This window comes from Oncorhynchus mykiss, chromosome 16 (genome assembly GCF_057628025.1).
Source record: "Oncorhynchus mykiss isolate SJ-2025 chromosome 16, ASM5762802v1, whole genome shotgun sequence".
NCBI classification, from domain to species: Eukaryota; Metazoa; Chordata; class Actinopteri; order Salmoniformes; family Salmonidae; genus Oncorhynchus; species Oncorhynchus mykiss.
In genome coordinates, this window is record NC_143037.1 from 4,968,769 (window position 1) to 4,989,570 (window position 20,802).

Sequence of the window (20,802 nt, forward strand, 5' to 3'; positions counted from 1 at the left end):
TGAGTCTGTGTGGTTACTTAGGCCTACGCATCAACCAGTACTGGGTCCATTTCAGTCTGTGTGGTTACTTAGGCCTACGCATCAACCAGTACTGGGTCCATTTCAGTCTGTGTGGTTACTAAGGCCTACGCATCAACCAGTACTGGGTCCATTTCAGTCTGTGTGGTTACTTAGGCCTACGCATCAACCAGTACTGGGTCCATGTGAGTCTGTGTGGTTACTTAGGCCTACGCATCAACCAGTACTGGGTCCATTTCAGTCTGTGTGGTTACTTAGGCCTACGCATCAACCAGTACTGGGTCCATTTCAGTCTGTGTGGTTACTTAGGCCTACGCATCAACCAGTACTGGGTCCATGTGAGTCTGTGTGGTTACTTAGGCCTACGCATCAACCAGTACTGGGTCCATGTGAGTCTGTGTGGTTACTTAGGCCTACACATCAACCAGTACTGGGTCCATTTCAGTCTGTGTGGTTACTTAGGCCTACACATCAACCAGTACTGGGTCCATGTGAGTCTGTGTGGTTACTTAGGCCTACGCATCAACCAGTACTGGGTCCATTTGAGACTTGGGATGCTTGATCTCAAAGTGCTGCTTGAATGTTTTTTGGTCTGCGTCTTTAAAAAGGTCAAGGACAACATGGAAGAAGTTAACAATCTATGTCTTAGACTGAATTCAGAGTTGACACAAATGCTAAACTATGCAACAAACTACTACACATATGAAAGACCACACAGGCCAGTCCAATAGTCTACACATGGAATGGAAACTAAAGGCAAATACAGTACTAACTGTTGATGGAATTTGTATGAATGACTAGAATATTCCGCCCTGAAGCCATATCTACCCTGAAGCCATATAATCGTATGAAATCATGTATGCCTATAATCATGAAAGAATCATGTATGTCTATCATAGTATCTTAAAACTGACTGTCTGAGCAAGATTCGGTGCCGACCTTGGCTAGGGCCACAGAGTACTTCCCAGGGTGTCGGTCTCCCTATCTTGAGGGAGGATGGGGAATAAGTGTCACGGAATCCCCTAATCTTTGTCGTCTGGGTAGCAGGACATTGTATGCTGATGTTCGTGTGAATGTGTGTGCGTGTGAAGCCAGTATAAAATGAATGGTTTTGTACAACAGACCAGCGTGCTCTCGGGAATAAACCTCATTGACTCTTTTAGCTGGGCCTCTGTCTGTTTAATTTCAATCAGTATCTTACAAATCCTGATTTAGCAGACTGAGTCGTTTAATTGAATTGGTTTATGAACATTGAGAACATAATTCTCATGACACTAACCAACACTACTCACCTGACAGTCTTCTGGTCGGCTGCTTTTCCCTTCTTAGCAGCCGCTGACGTGGCATCTGTCTAGAAGTTCAAGTTCAACTTGATCAATACCATCGAAAATGAATCCCACCTAACTGTACCCATAGTACAGAATAAAGACGTATAAAGGGTGGACATCTCTAGGTCTGAATGGCAGGAGTGTGTATAAGCTTTTGTTCCAGCTCATACCTGATTACACATCATAGCGTATCGCTGAGATTCTTTATGTTGATGATTTAAATTCAGTTAGTGCAGGGCTGGGATAAAACCCTTCACTTCTGCAATGACTAAACCAGACCAAAGCAGGAGAATCGTGTCTCAGGTTGAAACAACTAGTTGAGAGGCGATAAGACCCAGGAACACCCATTGGTTCTGGAATAGACAAGGTGCAAAATCACAGGAAGCTGGGGAGGGGAGGACGGCTGTCGTGGAAATTTCCGGTATTTACCAAATCATGAGAGCAAACCATACACAAGTCAGAGTTAGTTATCAAAGTCCATCTTTAATTATATGAGCTCCATCACAACCCTGTGACTCTCAGATCAATTCAGTGTCTATCAATTAATTCTCTGAGAGACCCTTACACATTGCAACCGAGATCCTTTATAGCAAAGACACACATATCCAGACAGCATTGGCCATAATTTATCGTTCAGCTTTGTCTCCTAAACTATGTTATTTTCTCAAACTCAGAACCATAAGCAAATCCTCCATATCAACAGGCATATATCAAATCCATCCTATCTTGACAAGATCACAGAGACACATTGACTGGCACACAGACATTGTGGAGCCAAGAGATACACGCTTGACCTCTCCCCTCTCTGCGGCCCAAGTAACTTAGTCTTGACAGAGAACAGATACTGCAACCCCGCCACAATATTATACAAAAATAAACATTCTGATGAGAAGTAACTTACAAACATATGATGAATATAAAACATCTTACCTATGTTACCAACCAATTCTGATTATTCCCCAACACGGCTCATAATAATGTCTGGGAGGGAGTGGCATCAAACACATGGTATATAAGTTTGTGATGCGTCTGATTCCATTCACTCCATTCCATTCACTCCGTTCCAAACATTATTATGAGCCGTCCTCCCCAATTAAGGTGCTGCAATGAAGGCGTCAATAAGGTGACAGTAATTCTATCTCAAAAACAAACGTGTGAATCAAATCAAATTTATTTATATAGCCCTTCGTACATCAGCTGATATCTCAAAGTGCTGTACAGAAACCCAGCCTAAAACCCCAAACAGCAAGCAATGCAGGTGTTGAAGCACGGTGGCTATGAAAAACTCCCTAGAAAGGCCAAAACCTAGGAAGAAACCTAGAGAGGAACCAGGCTATGTGGGGTGGCCAGTCCTCTTCTGGCTGTGCCGGGTGGAGATTCTAATTATAACATGGCCAAGATGTTCAAATGTTCATAAATGACCAGCATGGTCAAATAATAATAAGGCAGAACAGTTGAAACTGGAGCAGCAGCACGGCCAGGTGGACTGGGGACAGCAAGGAGTCATCATGTCAGGTAGTCCTAAGGCATGGTCCTAGGGCTCAGGTCCTCTGAGAGAGAGAAAGAAAGAGAGAATTAGAGAGAGCACACTTAAATTCACACAGGACACCGAATAGGACAGGAGAAGTACTCCAGATATAACAAACTGACCCTAGCCCCCCGACACAAACTACTGCAGCATAAATACTGGAGGCTGAGACAGGAGGGGTCAGGAGACACTGTGGCCCCATCCGAGGACACCCCCGGACAGGGCCAAACAGAATAACAACTCATTTAAAACTCACCACAGCAGGAAGGAGTAAATATGGTTACATTACCTTGCCTAGTAGCTAGCTATACTAATGATCTGCTGTCTGGAGGGTAACAGCAAACAGACCAACGTCTTCCTGCAGTCAAGTAAGCACACTGTTGACTCAAGAGATGCTAAAATCAGTCCATCTATGAATTTCTCATGCATTTAAATGGAAAGACAAATAGACGGCTCATCTAGCCAGTCTAATGTTGCTAACTAAACTCAGCAAAAAAATAAACGTACTCTCACCTGTCAGCTGCGTTTATTTTCAGACAACTTAACATGTGTAAATATTTGTAGGAACATAAGATTCAACAAATGAGACATGAACTGAACAAGTTCCACAGACATGTGATTAACAGAAATGGAATAATGTGTCTCTGAACAAGGAGGTGGGCCGGGTCAAAATCAAAAGTAACAGTCAGTATCTGGTGTGGCCACCAGCTGCATTAAGTACTGCAGTGCATCTCCTCCTCATGGACTGCACCAGATTTGCCAGTTCTTGCTGTGAGATGTTAACTCAATCTTCCACCAAGGCACCTGCAAGTTCCCTGATATTTCTGGGGGAAATGGCACTAGCCCTCAACCTCTGATCCAACAGGTCCCAGACATGCTCAATGGGATTGAGATCCATGTTCTTCGCTGGCCATGGCAGAACGCTGACATTCCTGTCTTGCAGGAAATCACGCACAGAACGAGCAGTATGGCTGGTGGCATTGTCATGCTGGAGGGTCATGTCAGGATGAGTCTGCAGGAAGGGTACCACATGAGGGAGGAGGATGTCTTCCCTGTAACGCACAGCATTGAGATTGCCTGCAATGACAACAAGCTCAGTCCGATGATGCTGTGACACACCTCCACAGACCATGACGGACCCTCCACCTCCAAATCAATCCCACTCCAGAGTACAGGCCTCGGTGTAACGCTCATTCCTTCGACAATAAATGCCAATCGACCATCACCCCTGGTGAGACAAAACCGTGACTCGTCAGTGAAGAGCACTTTTTGACAGTCCTGTCTGGTCCAGCAATGGTGGGTTTGTGCCCATTGGCGACATTGTTGCCGGTGATGTCTGATGGGGACATGCCTTTACAACAGGCCTACAAGGACTCAGTCCAGCCTCTCTCAGCCAATTGCGGACAGGCTGAGCACTGATGGAGGGATTGTGCATTCCTGGTGTAACTCGGGCAGTTGTTGTTGCCATCCTGTACCTGTCCTGCAGGTGTGATGTTTGGATGTACCGATCCTGTGCAGGTGTTGTTAAACGTGGTCTGCAACTGCGAGGACAATCAGCTGTCCGTCCTGTCTCCCTGTAGCGCTGTCTTAGGCGTCTCACAGTACGGACATTGCAATTTATTGCCCTGGCCACATCTGCAGTCCTCATGCCTCCTTGCAGCAAGCCTAGGGCACGTTCACGCAGATGAGCAGGGGCATCACCCAGTTGTATTTCAGAGTCAGTTGAAAGGCCTCTTTAGTGTCCTACGTTTTCATAACTGTGACCTTAATTGTCTACTGTCTGTAAGAAGTTAGTGTCTTAACGACCATTCCACAGGTGCATGTTCATTAATTGTTTATGTTTAACCCTTTACAATGATAAGATATGTGAAGTTCTTTGAAAGACAGGGTCCCTTTTTTTGCTGAGTTTAGCTAGCTAGATCACAGGTATTGTGTAAATTGAAAAACTTTCCCAAGACAGTTCACAGATGTCAATTTAAACCATTTTTCGCCAATTTATTCTTTACTAAATTTAGCTAACAGGATGTTTAATCCAGAGATTCTTACCTTTGCCAGGATTCAGCAGTCTCATCCACATCATCATGGCCCATTAGCAGCTAATATTGATAAAAGTCACCTTGTCTGAGAGAGATTTTCATAGTTATCAAAACGGCACACCTGGGTAAGCCTACGTGAAACACAGCCCTTATTTTAAGTGTTACTTAAATCCCCTATAGGGAACAGTAATGGTGGAAAAACGATTGGAACCATTTCCTTGTTTGACCGCTAGGTTTTATGAGTATTATGACTCATACTGTGGTACTCTATAAGGGCAGCATCACTTTTCATTTGAGGAACTTGTTCCTTTCTTTATCAGGCATGTAATGTGGTTCTATTTGTCGAGTTAGCTATTGTGACAATATTTTACTGTTCGGAAGTGCAAGTCACTTGGTGGTGGTCACTACTGTAACGCCTGGCTGTCATTGAGGTCTAGTAACGGCTGATGGCTAATGCCCCCTGCTGGTAGACATTATTACTGCAACACGTTGGCCAGATGTGGCATGTACAAGTCTTAGGGTAGAGCGCCATCTTTCGGCCATCAACCGCACACACCTGTGGCTTTCTACCTGTATGTTCATAGCATGGAATAGAGTAGAGAATTGACTCGGATTTTATATTAATCCACCCATATGATATTCAAAAATAGTATTTCAATTCCAGGTGAGTGTACATCCGGAGTAGTTGATCTTCCGTGTTCATTTTCACAATAAATATTTTTGAACTGGTAAACGTTGACGAAATGAACAGTTCCTGATTTAGTTCCGGTCATAGAAATCTATGTAAACATTGTAAAAAAAAAAAAAAAAAAATTATAACTTGCACGGACTTGAAAACCACGCCTGAAACTCCAGGGGCGGAGGAGAAGAATTTGACTATTCCACCAGCCCAACTGTTTTCCTCTTCACTGTGTCAACGCAGACTTCCACAATGGCTGGTGTGGCATCTACGTTGGCCAAGAAGCGGGCATTGGCCGCTGGGTTTGGCACTAATGCCAACGCGTCAAAGTACCTAAACCAAGACTTCCAATCTCTCAGGAGCGAGTGTCTGAGAAAAGGTTCAATATTTACCGATTGCACTTTTCCAGCTGCACCGGAGTCGCTCGGATTCAAAGAGCTTGGCCCGAATACTTCCAAAACCAGAGGTGTGCAATGGAAGCGACCTGGGGTAAATTACTGCGCGTCTTATACTCACTGCATTTACGCATGATTGAAGTGTCTGCTCTATGACTAGACGTTCACTGCACTTAAAATAATATATATATACATATATATATACATATATATATATATACAAATAGACCAAAGTGTTATTAAAAATTGCATTTTCTATCACTGGAAGAAAAAAAACGCCGGAACATGTGTCAGTTGTTTTTTTAGATGGGCGAGTCCGGATGCGTGTCCTTTTTGATACCCAGTGGCTAATCGATGTAAATCCATTCACATTACAATATTATTTTCTACCTAAAGCAACTCATGTCTTGGGTTAAATCAATGACCGGCCAGAATGACTCATCCAGCTATTTGTACGAAACTTTAGTTACACATCTGATCTGATCCTACGGAGTTTTGGCTGTGAATAGATCTGATGTGTGATCTGATCCTACAGAGTTTTGGCTGTGGTAGATGTGATCTGTTATCTGATCCTACAGAGTTTTGGCTGTGAATAGAACTGATCTGTGATCTGATCCTACAGGGTTTTGGCTGTGGTAGATCTGATCTGTGATCTGATCCTACAGAGTTTTGGCTGTGAATAGATCTGATCTGTGATCTGATCCTACAGGGTTTTGGCTGTGGTAGATCTGATCTGTGATCTGATCCTACAGGGTTTGGGCTGTGGTAGATCTGATATGTGATCTGATCCTACAGGGTTTTGGCTGTGGTAGATCTGATCTGTGATCTGATCCTACGGGGTTTTGGCTGTGGTAGTGTTGACAGTAGATCAACTCCATGTCTAGGCTAACTCATGTGTACAGACATTATCTCCCTGAGTAAAGATAGTGTATGACTGTAAACAGGGCTGTTAAAGATTGGCCCTCAGTATATCTTTCACCGTCTTACTCGTGTGTTGATCCCTCCCTGAATAGGAACTGGTGTCCAACCCAGAATTCATCGTTGGTGGAGCCACGAGAACCGACATCTGCCAAGGAGGTCTGGGTAAGTCTACCTTTACATTAGGAGGTCTGGGTAAGTCTACCTTTACATTAGGAGGTCTGGGTAAGTCTACCTTTACATTAGGAGGTCTGGGTAAGTCTACCTTTACATTAGGAGGTCTGGGTAAGTCTACCTTTACATTAGGAGGTCTGGGTAAGTCTACCTTTACAATAGGAACCAAAACAGGAACCATACCAAAACCACAGGGCCGGTTTGCCAACAGTGTCCATGTTTTCATCTTTGAGGAAGAGATGGTATAGTAGTCAAAGTGAATGTGATTGATGTAATAGCACAACCAGTTATTGCTTTAACCAATGAGGTGATTTGTTTTCCTAGACTACCAATGAATAGCCTCCATCTCAGGTTGTTATCTCTCTCACAAGGTATAATAAGGACTCAGCGGTCTAAGGCACTGCATTTCAGTGCAAAAGGTGTCACCATAGTACCTGGTTCGAATCCAGGCTGTATCACATCCGGCCGTAATCAGGAGTCCCATGGGGCCGGCACACAATTGGCACCAGCGTCGTCCGGGTTTGGCCGGGGTAGGCCGTCATTGTAAATAAGAATTTGTTCTTAACTGACTTACCTAGTTTAAATAAAGGTTGAATAAAGCATCGACCACAGGGATATATTTATATGGAAACCAATCCAGTAAGCCTGCTGAGGGGGATGTCCGGTCACTCTTTATGAGGATCGGCCCATATAGATGATCTACAGATGGTCATACTATCAACAAACTCTCTGTTGATAACCAGCTGCTTGATAAGGTTAGGGTGAGGGCTAAGGTTAGGGTGAGGGCTAAGGTTAGGGTGAGGGCTAAGGTTAGGGTAAGGGCTAAGGTTAGGGTGAGGTCTAGGGTTAGGGTAAGGGCTAGTATTAGAGTTAGTAGATAGTGAAAATGTCTATAGATAGATAGTCCATCTGTAGATGCTCTAATGTCTATCCAAAGGGGTTAACTGAAGCCCTAATTAAACCAGTTACTGGAAAGCTCAGCTGTTCCTTTGAAAATGTCCATTTAGTCTTCATGTTAAGTTGATTTATTTTATCTTTATTTAACTAGGCAAGTCAGTTAAATTAAGAACAAATTCTTATTTACAATGACGGCCTAGGAACAGTGGGTTAACGGCCTCGTTCAGGGGCAGAACGACAGATTTTTACCTTTTCAGCACGGGGATTCGATCTTGCCACCTTTCGGTTACTAGTCCAACGCTCTAACCACTAGGCTTCCTGGCGCATCAGATAGTGTAGCCTCGTCCTCAACCGTTAAATCATCTTCTTGTGTGTGTGTGTGTGTGTGTGTGTGTGTGTGTGTGTGTGTGTGTGTGTGTGTGTGTGTGTGTGTGTGTGTGTGTGTGTGTGTGTGTGTGTGTGTGTGTGTGTGTGTGTGTGTGTGTGTGTGTGTGTGTGTGTGTGTGTGTGTGTGTAGAGGCTATATCATCCTCTGTTTCCTTTTAACACAGAGGATAAAGGACACTTTTACTCACAGATCGCTTCAGATTGTCAGTCCCCACAGGAGTGTGTGAGCTGTGAAGGTGTGTCTGGTACAAAGTAAACAGTTGCCCAGAGTAAACTAGTACACTGTGCTCTTAACCAGTCGTGTTAGTTGACAGTAAATAGCGGTTCTCAGTTCTGTCTGTCAGACAGCATATTCTATAGTGTGAGAGTTTGAGAGAGCAATGGCCGGGGTCGACTAAACCAGTTAAACTAGAAGGAACGCCTCACTCGCTCACCGTAAACACGGTAGTTAAGCCAGGTTTAACCAGGGTAGGGATGGGGCCCGCCCAGAGGGAAATGTGTTGACAATTTGACTCATTATGCATAACTCATCTTTAGACACACACACACACACACACACCCACACACCAAACATGTGTCTCCTCTCTGTTCTCTCCAGGTGACTGCTGGCTCCTGGCAGCCATCGCCTCTCTGACCCTGAATGAAGATGTGATGGCCCGGGTCGTTCCTGAAGGACAAGGATTTGGACGTGGAGAGTACGCTGGGATCTTTCACTTCCAGGTAGAGATAAACTCAAATTCTAGAGTTATACAGGCTGAATCAAAAAATGGCAGCCTATACATTACTTTTTATGAGGCTCTGGCACAAAGTACACTATAAATCAGTCCTATTCAAACTTTTTCAGCAAGGGGGTCAAATTTCTTTCCACCAGAAATACTGGTATTTTCCCCATGACCTTCTCTCGACCCCTGACCCCCAACCCCATATCTAATTTACATTTACGTCATTTAGCAGACGCTCGTATCCAGAGAGATTTACAATAGTGAGTGCATACATTTTAATGACTCAACCTTATAACACCTACATTTTTACATCAACAAATTACCTTAAATTCAGTACATTTTCATCTCTTTATCAAAACGAAAAGAAATCAATAAATACATTTACTCAATAGTTTTATTCATTATTATTATCTTTCTCCAAATGATCTTTCCCAGACAATAATTTGTACTCATGAATTTTCTGTTCCTAAAATGTTCATTTATTATTTATTTTTTTTAATTTTGGCAACCGAACTTCAGTTCCCCCCCTGACCCCGACTTCGAATACCACTGCTATGAAAGAAACAGTGCTATATTGTGTATATAGTTCAAGTATACAGTATTTAATGTGACTATACAGCTTAAATGAACCCAGCCAGACGTCACACCTCATTCTCATTCTGGAGAACGCTAGAACGTCAATCCCTGTCTTATGTTGTCTCATATATGTGGTATTAGAATAACAATGTGACACGGTATGAACAACACCCACATGAAGAGGCCCTGGTTCGCCCGCAACACAATACAGTACCTTTGTCAAAGCCTCAGTTAGGTAGGGCGTATCCTCTGTCAGACGTGCAATACACCCTAGAGATGGGACAATCGGTTAAGTCACTTGTGGATTCCCCAAACTCAGTAATGTGATGTGATTACTTTGTTACTTTTGGATTCCCCAAACACAGTAATGTGATTTACTTTCAGTTACTTTTGGATTCCCCAAACTCAGTAATGTGATTTACTTTCAGTTACTTTTGGATTTCCCAAACACAGTAATGTGATTACTTTCAGTTACTTTTGGATTCCCCAAACACAGTAATGTGATTACTTTCAGTTACTTTTGGATTCCCCAAACACAGTAATGTGATTTACTTTCAGTTACTTTTGGATTCCCCAAACTCAGTAATGTGATTTACTTTCAGTTACTTTTGGATTTCCCAAACACAGTAATGTGATTACTTTCAGTTACTTTTGGATTCCCCAAACACAGTAATGTGATTACTTTCAGTTACTTTTGGATTCCCCAAACACAGTAATGTGATTTACTTTCAGTTACTTTTGGATTCCCCAAACTCAGTAATGTGATTTACTTTCAGTTACTTTTGGATTCCCCAAACACAGTAATGTGATTTACTTTCAGTTACTTTTGGATTCCCCAAACTCAGTAATGTGATTTACTTTCAGTTACTTTTGGATTCCCCAAACTCAGTAATGTGATTACTTTCAGTTACTTTTGGATTCCCCAAACACAGTAATGTGATTTACTTTCAGTTACTTTTGGATTCCCCAAACACAGTAATGTGATTACTTTCAGTTACTTTTGGATTCCCCAAACACAGTAATGTGATTTACTTTCAGTTACTTTTGGATTCCCCAAACACAGTAATGTGATTACTTTCAGTTACTTTTGGATTCCCCAAACACAGTAATGTGATTACTTTCAGTTACTTTTGGATTCCCCAAACACAGTAATGTGATTACTTTCAGTTACTTTTGGATTCCCCAAACACAGTAATGTGATTACTTTCAGTTACTTTCGATTAAAGTATCTGTATTGTTGCTGGTAACGTAACTAACTACATTAATTTTTTTTATTTTTTTTATAATCATATTACATCTAACTGACTTACAAGCTACGTTACCAGCAACCCTGTATAAAAGATGAACCGTTCTGGAAGTTTCCCTCCCTATCAAGATGGGTCATTGTGTTAACCTGAGACTAGGGTGTCCGCCCAAAAACGCACTGCTTTGGGTATGAAATGTAACTTCCTTTTCTTATTAAAATATAAATATTAAATAAATAAATAAATAATAATAATAATAATAATAATAAATATATATATATTTATATTTTTTTTACCAAGACCAATATAATTCTTCATGTTCTGAATTGTTCAGTGGCTTCTTTCTCTAACATTTCATTAACATTTTATATCTGGGGGAAGAAGAAAAAAAAACCCGTAGGATTTCATAACCTAAGGGACAGATTTAAATGAACTAGGGGAGAAGGGGCTGGTGCAACTCAAGGTGTCGTTAACAAAAAATGCACCCCACCCTCCTCCCCAACATTACAAAGGTTTCCACATGACCCTCCCCTTGTATTGTAAGATAAATTGAACATCCTTCCCCTCAGAATTAACCCAGGATAATGTTCACCACCAAAAAATAGTTGGAAAATTATATGAGAGCCGAACGCTCTAGGAGCTCAGATACAATAATTGAATAACTTCATTAATATCCAACAATTCCAGCAAAAGTGGAGAGGCGGCAGGTAGCCTAGTGGTTAGAGGGTAGGGACGGCAGGTAGCCTAGTGGTTAGAGTGTAGGGGCGGCAGGTAGCCTAGTGGTTAGAGTGTAGGGGCGGCAGGTAGTCTAGTGGTTAGAGTGTAGGGACGGCAGGTAGCCTAGTGGATAGAGTGTAGGGGCGGCAGGTAGCCTAGTGGATAGAGCGTAGGGACGGCAGGTAGCCTAGTGGTTAGAGTGTAGGGACGGCAGGTAGCCTAGTGGATAGAGCGTAGGGACGGCAGGTAGTCTAGTGGTTAGAGGATAGGGACGGCAGGTAGTCTAGTGGTTAGAGTGTAGGGACGGCAGGTAGCCTAGTGGTTAGAGCGTAGGGACGGCAGGTAGACTAGTGGTTAGAGTGTAGGGACGGCAGGTAGTCTAGTGGTTAGAGTGTAGGGACGGCAGGTAGTCTAGTGGTTAGAGTGTAGGGGCGGCAGGTAGCCTAGTGGTTAGAGTGTAGGGACGGCAGGTAGCCTAGTGGTTAGAGCGTAGGGACGGCAGGTAGACTAGTGGTTAGAGTGTAGGGACGGCAGGTAGTCTAGTGGTTAGAGTGTAGGGACGGCAGGTAGTCTAGTGGTTAGAGTGTAGGGGCGGCAGGTAGCCTAGTGGTTAGAGCGTAGGGACGGCAGGTAGCCTAGTGGTGGCAGGTAGCCTAGTGGTTCGAGCGTAGGAGCGGCAGGTAGCCTAGTGGTTAGAGCATAGGGGCGGCTGGTAGCCTAGTGGTTAGAGTGTAGGGACGGCAGGTAGCCTAGTGGTTAGAGCGTAGGGACGGCAGGTAGCCTAGTGGTTAGAGCGTAGGGGCGGCAGGTAGCCTAGTGGTTAGAGTGTAGGGACGGCAGGTAGCCTAGTGGTTAGAGTGTAGGGACGGCAGGTAGCCTAGTGGTTAGAGTGTAGGGACGGCAGGTAGCCTAGTGGTTAGAGTGTAGGGGCGGCAGGTAGCCTAGTGGTTAGAGTGTAGGGACGGCAGGTAGTCTAGTGGTTAGAGCGTAGGGACGGAAGGTAGCCTAGTGGTTAGAGCGTAGGGACGGCAGGTTACCTAGTGGTTAGAGCGTGGGACGGCAGGTTGTCTAGTGGTTAGAGTGTAGGGGCGGCAGGTAGCCTAGTGGTTAGAGTGTTGGGCCAGTAACCGAAAGGTTACTAGATTGAATCCCCGAGCTGACAATGTAAAAATCTGTCCTTCTGCCCCTGAACACGGCAGTTAACCCCACTGTTCCTAGGCTGTCTGTCAGACTACCACTAGGAAATGCTGCTGTCTGTCAACACTACCACTAGGAGAGGCTGCTGTCTGTCAACACTACCACTAGGAGAGGCTGCTGTCTGTCAACACTAACCACTAGGAGAGGCTGCTGTCTGTCAACACTACCACTAGGAGAGGCTGTTGTCTGTCAACACTACCACTAGACCACTAGGAGAGGCTGCTGTCTGTCAACACTACCATTAGGAGAGGCTGCTGTCTGTCAACACTACCACTAGGAGAGGCTGCTGTCTGTCAACACTACCACTAGGAGAGGCTGTTGTTTGTCAACACTACCACTATGAGAGGCTGCTGTCTGTCACCACTACCACTAGGAGAGGCTGCTGTCTGTCAACACTACCACTAGGAGAGGCTGCTGTCTGTCAACACTACCACTAGGAGAGGCTGCTGTCTGTCAACACTACCACTAGGAGAGGCTGCTGTCTGTCAACACTACCACTAGGAGAGGCTGTTGTCTGCCAACACTACCACTAGGAGAGGCTGCTGTCTGTCAACACTACCACTAGGAGAGGCTGCTGTCTGTCAACACTACCACTAGGAGAGGCTGCTGTCTGTCAACACTACCACTAGGAGAGGCTGCTGTCTGTCAACACTACCACTAGGAGAGGCTGCTGTCTGTCAACACTACCACTAGGAGAGGCTGCTGTCTGTCAACACTACCACTAGGAGAGGCTGCTGTCTGTCAACACTACCACTAGGAGAGGCTGCTGTCTGTCAACACTACCACTAGGAGAGGCTGCTGTCTGTCAACACTACCACTAGGAGAGGCTGCTGTCTGTCAACACTACCACTAGGAGAGGCTGCTGTCTGTCAACACTACCACTAGGAGAGGCTGCTGTCTGTCAACACTACCACTAGGAGAGGCTGCTGTCTGTCAACACTACCACTAGGAGAGGCTGCTGTCTGTCAACACTACCACTAGGAGAGGCTGCTGTCTGTCAACACTACCACTAGGAGAGGCTGCTGTCTGTCAACACTACCACTAGGCAGTGGTGGAGAAAGTACTAAATTGTCAGACTTGAGTAAAAGTAAAGATTCCTTAATAGAAAATGACTCAAGTAAAAGGAAGTCACCCAGTAAAATAGTACTTCAGTAAAAGTCTAAAAGTATTTGGTTTTAAATGTAATATATGCTAAAATGTACTTAAGTATCAAAAGAAAAAGTATAAATAATTTAAAATTCCTTATATTAAACAAACCATGTAAAGTTTACACCACTGCCACTTGGAGACGCTGCTCTCCTACACATATCAGCCTTGTCTAGAAACAATCCCTTTACCTCTACCACCCTAGAAACATTCCCTTTACCTCTACCACACTAGAAACAATCCCTTTACCTCTACCACCCTAGAAACAATCCCTTTACCTCTACCACCCTAGAAACATTCCCTTTACCTCTACCACCCTAGAAACATTCCCTTTACCTCTACCACCCTAGAAACATTCCCTTTACCTCTACCACCCTAGAAACAATCCCTTTACCTCTACCACCCTAGAAACAATCCCTTTTCCTCTACCACACTAGAAACAATCCCTTAACCCCTACCACCCTAGACCCTAGAAACAATCCCTTTACCTCTACCACCCTAGAAACAATCCCTTTACCTCTACCACCCTAGAAACAATCCCTTTTCCTCTACCACACTAGAAACAATCCCTTAACCCCTACCACCCTAGACCCTAGAAACAATCCCCCCTACCACCCTAGACCCTAGAAACAATCCCTTAACCCCTACCACCCTAGACACTAGAAACAATCCCCCCTACCACACTAGACCCTAGAAACAATCCCTTTACCCCTACCACCCTAGAAACAATCCCTTTACCCCTACCACCCTAGACACTAGAAACAATCCCCTCTACCACCCTAGACACTAGAAACAATCCCTTATCCCCTACCACCCTAGACACTAGTGGATATCAAGGTTGATTCTGGACACGGCCATTCCTTATCAGGTATGTGAGCTAAGGGATGTACTGATACGTTTTGGAAGTTTCCATTGTGTTAGGGTGGGAGGCCCTAGAGAGAGGTGTGGTGTGGGAAACCTTGGGTTTAGCGCAGAGGACACCTCAGTCAGTCAGAATGAGGTTTTATGCAATCGCACATTCCCCGCCATGGATCTAACAGAAACCCCCTCCAGCCAATTCCTACACTAATTGTTGACAGGGAGTACATTTTGCTTATGGGCCCTTCCCGACAATGCAGAGATAAATAGTAGAACAATAATAATGAGGAATAAATCCACAACGAGTAATGATAACTTGGATATATATATATACACGGGGGTGCCAGTACCGAGTCCATGTGCAGGGGTATGAGGTAATTGAGTTAGATATGTACATACAGCTAGGGATAAAGGGACGAGGCAACAGGATAGATAATAAACAGTAGTAACGGCAGCGTATGTGATGAGTCAAAAGAGTTAGTGCGAAAAGGGTCAATGCAGATAGTTGAGGAATCTATTGGTTAAAGATGCACAATGCAGAAATCACTCCACCATTTCCTGGTTGGTAAAATTCTAATAGTTCGTCCTAATTTCACTTTATGTGACAAAACAAGCAAGTCTAGTATAGAAAATCATTGTACCATCTAAACTGCTGTGAAATATATTTTCCAGAACCCGAACGTAGTGTATTTTCAGCAGTTTGAACAAAACCTAAAAGTAAAAGACACAAAAATTAAACTTGGGAAGCATAGAAATAGTGCACATAGAACAGATCACCTGCTTTTTTAGACTTGATTTCGATGCGAATGACAGATCTATAACTAACATTTCTATGTGAATTTGGTCGGGTCGCATGAAAAGTTATATATTGCAGCTTTAACAATTGAACTAACTATTTAGTAGTCTTATGGGTTGGGGGTAGAAGCTGTTCAGGGTCCTGTTGGTTCCTAACTTGGTGCATCGGTACCACTTGCCGTGCGGTAGCAGAGAGAAAAGTCTATGGCTTGGGTGGCTGGATTCTTTGACAATTTTTAGGGCCTTCCTCTGACACCGCCTGGTATGGAGGTCCTGGATGGCAGGGAGCTCGGCCCCAGTGATGTATACTCACAGCGACTATGGAGAGCGTGATCGCACAGTCATCCGGGAACAGCTGGTGCTCTCATGCATGGCTCAGTGTTGCTAGCCTTAAAGCAAGGATAGAAGGTATTTAGCTCGTCTGGTAGGCTCGCGTCACTCGGCAGCTCACGGCTGGGTTTCCCTTTGTAATCCGTGATAGTTTGCAAGCCCGTACCACACCCGACAAGCATCAGAGCCGGTGTAGTAGGATTTGATCTTGGTTCTGTATTGACGCTTTGCCTGTTTGATGGTTCGTCAGAGGGCGTAGTGGGATTTTTTTATAAGCGGCCAAATTAGTGTTCTGCTCCTTAAAAGCGGCAGCTCTAGTCATTAGCTCGGTGCGGATGTTGCCTGTAACCCATGGCTTCTATTTGCGATATGTACGTACGATGCACTTTTTAATGGAGCGGGTGACCGATGTGGTAAACTCCTCAGTGCCATCGGATGAATCCCGGAACATAGTCCAGTCTGTGCTAACAAAACAATAGCTTAGCATCTGCGTCATCTGACCACTTCCGTATTGAGTGGTACTTCCTCTTTTGAGTTTTTGCTTGTAAACAGGAATCAGGAGGATAGAGTTATGGTCAGATTTGCCAAGTGGAGGACAGGGGAGAGCTTTGTATGCGTCTCTGTGTGTGGAGTAAAGGTGACCTAGAGTTGTTTTCACCTCTAGTTGCACAGGTGACATGCTGGTAGAAATGAGATTTAATTTTTCCTGCATTAAAATTTCCGCCTCTCGGTGAGCCTTTTCTTGTTTACTTACGACCCAATACAATTGTGCGGCGCTATTGCAAGCATTGGTTTGTGGTGGTAAATAGACAGCTACGAAAAACACAGAGCCATGTTCTCCTTCTTCAAATGTCTGGGATTTGGGTCTGGTCTGGGATAATCCATGTGTCTTTCGCCTCTGACTCATTGAGGTAGTCCTGGCCCAAATCGAGGTTAATGATAGCTGTTCTGATGTCCAGAAGCTCTTTGCGGTCATAGGAAACGATGGCGGAAACATTATGTACAAAAAAAGGTTATAATCAGTACAAGAAAATATACAAAATAGCACAAATGGTCAGGAGCCTATAAAACTGCCGCTATTCCCTCCAGCACCATTGTCTGCAAAGAGTTCTGGAATGTTTGTCCGGCACCATTCTCTGCAAAGAGTTCTGGAATGTTTGTCCGGCACCATTCTCTGCAAAGAGTTCTGGAATGTTTGTCCGGCACCATTCTCTGCAAAGAGTTCTGGAATGTTTGTTCGGCACCATTCTCTGCAAAGAGTTCTGGAATGTTTGTCCGGCACCATTCTCTGCAAAGGGTTCTGGAATGTTTGTCCGGCACCATTCTCTGCAAAGAGTTCTGGAATGTTTGTCCGGCACCATTCTCTGCAAAGAGTTCTGGAATGTTTGTCCGGCACCATTCTCTGCAAAGAGTTCTGGAATGTTTGTTCGGCACCATTCTCTGCAAAGAGTTCTGGAATGTTTGTCCGGCACCATTCTCTGCAAAGAGTTCTGGAATGTAAACCATTATTTCGTTCTGGAATGCAATGCGGATCCTTCTCATTTGTTGAAGTGGAAATGTGGAATGTTGTCTGTTGTGGTCCTCTTCAGTTCTGGCAGTTTGGTGAGTGGGTGGACGTGGTGATTGACGACCGGCTGCCAACGAAGGATGGAAAGCTGCTGTTTGTTCACTCAGCCGAGGGCTCTGAGTTCTGGAGCGCCCTGCTGGAGAAGGCCTACGCCAAGTAAGATACAGCACCATAACACATACATGGTTTATGCTAAGACACAGCACCATAATACATACATGGTTTATGCTAAGACACAGCACCATAATACATACATGGTTTATGCTAAGATACAGCACCATAATACATGCATGGTTTATGCTAAGACACAGCACCATAATACATACATGGTTTATGCTAAGACACAGCACCATAATACATACATGGTTTATGCTAAGATACAGCACCATAATACATACATGGTTTATGCTAAGACACAGCACCATAATACATACATGGTTTATGCTAAGACACAGCACCATAGTACATACATGGTTTATGCTAAGACACAGCACCATAATACATACATGGTTTATGCTAAGACACAGCACCATAATACATACATGGTTTATGCTAAGACACAGCACCATAGTACATACATGGTTTATGCTAAGACACAGCACCATAACACATACATGGTTTATGCTAAGACACAGCACCATAATACATACATGGTTTATGCTAAGACACAGCACCATAACACATACATGGTTTATGCTAAGACACAGCACCATAGTACATACATGGTTTATGCTAAGTCACAGCACCATAACACATACATGGTTTATGCTAAGACACAGCACCATAATACATACATGGTTTATGCTAAGACACAGCACCATAATACATACATGGTTTATGCTAAGACACAGCACCATAGTACATACATGGTTTATGCTAAGACACAGCACCATAACACATACATGGTTTATGCTAAGACACAGCACCATAGTACATACATGGTTTATGCTAAGACACAGCACCATAGTACATACATGGTTTATGCTAAGACACAGCACCATAATACATACATGGTTTATGCTAAGACACAGCACCATAATACATACATGGTTTATGCTAAGACACAGCACCATAATACATACATGGTTTATGCTAAGACACAGCACCATAGTACATACATGGTTTATGCTAAGATACAGCACCATAACACATACAGTACGTGGTTTGTGCTAAGTAAGATACAGTATTAACACAACATATTCAGTACATGGTGTAAACATTGTATGCCCCAGAGTTCTGACATTGCCTGTCCAGTGTTACCTGATTCCCATAGGATTTGCGGATACATTTTGTCACTTGAGTCAAATACTTTCTACTGAACTAACTTCATGTCAGGATAGGCAACCCGAAATATGAATAATTAATGTATGTGTGTTATATTAAACATTGAGGAGGGAGTAAAATGTAGGCAAGCAATAAACATTTCAGAACAACTACTAGTCGAATGAGACATGGGAGAGATGATGAATTTTTGGCAAAGAGATTTATTTATGGACTATAGATTTATTTATAGACTATAGATTTATTTATAGACTATAGATTTATTTATAGACTATAGATTTATTTATAGACTATAGATTTATTTATGGACTATAGATTTATTTATAGACTATAGATTTATTTATAGACTATAGATTTATTTATAGACTATAGATTTATTTATGGACTATAGATTTATTTATAGACTATAGATTTATTTATGGACTATAGATTTATTTATAGACTATAGATTTATTTATAGACTATAGATTTATTTATAGACTATAGATTTATTTATGGACTATAGATTTATTTATAGACTATAGATTTATTTATAGACTATAGATGTATTTATGGACTATAGATTTATTTATAGACTATAGATTTATTTATAGACTATAGATTTATTTATGGACTATAGATTTATTTATAGACTATAGATTTATTTATAGACTATAGATTTATTTATAGACTATAGATTTATTTATGGACTATAGATTTATTTATAGACTATAGATTTATTTATAGACTATAGATTTATTTATAGACTATAGATGTATTTATGGACTATAGATTTATTTATAGACTATAGATTTATTTATGGACTATAGATTTATTTATAGACTATAGATTTATTTATAGACTATAGATTTATTTATAGACTATAGATTTATTTATAGACTATAGATTTATTTATAGACTATAGATTTATTTATAGACTATAGATTTATTTATAGACTATAGATATATTTATAGACTATAGATTATTTATAGACTATAGATTTATTTATAGACTATAGATGTATTTATAGACTATAGATTTATTTATAGACTATAGATTTATTTATAGACTAATACAGTTGAAACAAATGGCCAAAAATAGCCAAAAGTGCAGATATTACTAGTGCCTCCCCCGCGATCAAACCGCCATATGAAATTAAATGAAACGCAGCCTAACGTGATCATTGCTCAGCTGCCTTGGAAGGACACAAATGAAACCTGCTTTCTGCTACTAAGATCAGTGACATGTAGGCTGAACTGACAACGGAGTGAAGAGCAGAAATCTCGACTAGCAAGCAAGTCGCAGCAATGAAGAATTGAGTGTGTGCGCGTTCGCGCGGAAGGGGGGGAGGAGATTTTCGGCACAACATTGGCAACACCTTTCAGATATAAAGAAAAGGCTTAAAAAAGTTGCCGGCATGTTAAAGTTGCCAGAAAAATGAATGGATGCTATGAGTCTGAATATATTGTCTCTCTGTCTCAGGGTGAATGGATGCTATGAGTCTGAATATATTGTCTGTCTCTGTCTCAGAGTGAATGGATGCTATGAGTCTGAATATATTGTCTGTCTCTGTCTCAGGGTGAATGGATGCTATGAGTCTGAATATATTGTCTGTCTCTGTCTCAGGGTGAATGGATGCTATGAGTCTGAATATATTGTCTGTCTCTGTCTCAGGGTGAATGGATGCTATGAGTCTGAATATATTGTCTCTCTGTCTCAGGGTGAATGGATGCTATGAGTCTGAATATATTGTCTGTCTCTGTCTCAGAGTGAATGGATGCTATGAGTCTGAACATATTGTCTGTCTCTGTCTCAGGGTGAATGGATGCTATGAGTCTGAATATATTGTCTGTCTGTCTCAGGGTGAATGGATGCTATGAGTCTGAATATATTGTCTCTCTGTCTCAGGGTGAATGGATGCTATGAGTCTGAACATATTGTCTGTCTCTGTCTCAGGGTGAATGGATGCTATGAGTCTGAATATATTGTCTGTCTCTGTCTCAGGGTGAATGGATGCTATGAGTCTGAA

General features: G+C 42.6%; 1 protein-coding gene across 1 annotated transcript in view; it reads left to right on the plus strand.

The window, feature by feature from the left end:
- The first annotated feature begins 5,817 nt into the window (after nucleotides 1-5,817).
- Nucleotides 5,818-20,802, plus strand: part of LOC110491235 (calpain-2 catalytic subunit) — a 40,113-nt gene continuing 25,128 nt past the window's right edge. The window contains exons 1-4 of the mRNA XM_036946001.2: nucleotides 5,818-6,078; nucleotides 6,998-7,067; nucleotides 8,959-9,080; nucleotides 17,535-17,668. Coding sequence (XP_036801896.2) covers nucleotides 5,842-6,078; nucleotides 6,998-7,067; nucleotides 8,959-9,080; nucleotides 17,535-17,668 — 563 coding nt within the window. The 5' untranslated portion in view covers nucleotides 5,818-5,841. The remainder of the gene's footprint in view (nucleotides 6,079-6,997; nucleotides 7,068-8,958; nucleotides 9,081-17,534; nucleotides 17,669-20,802) is intronic.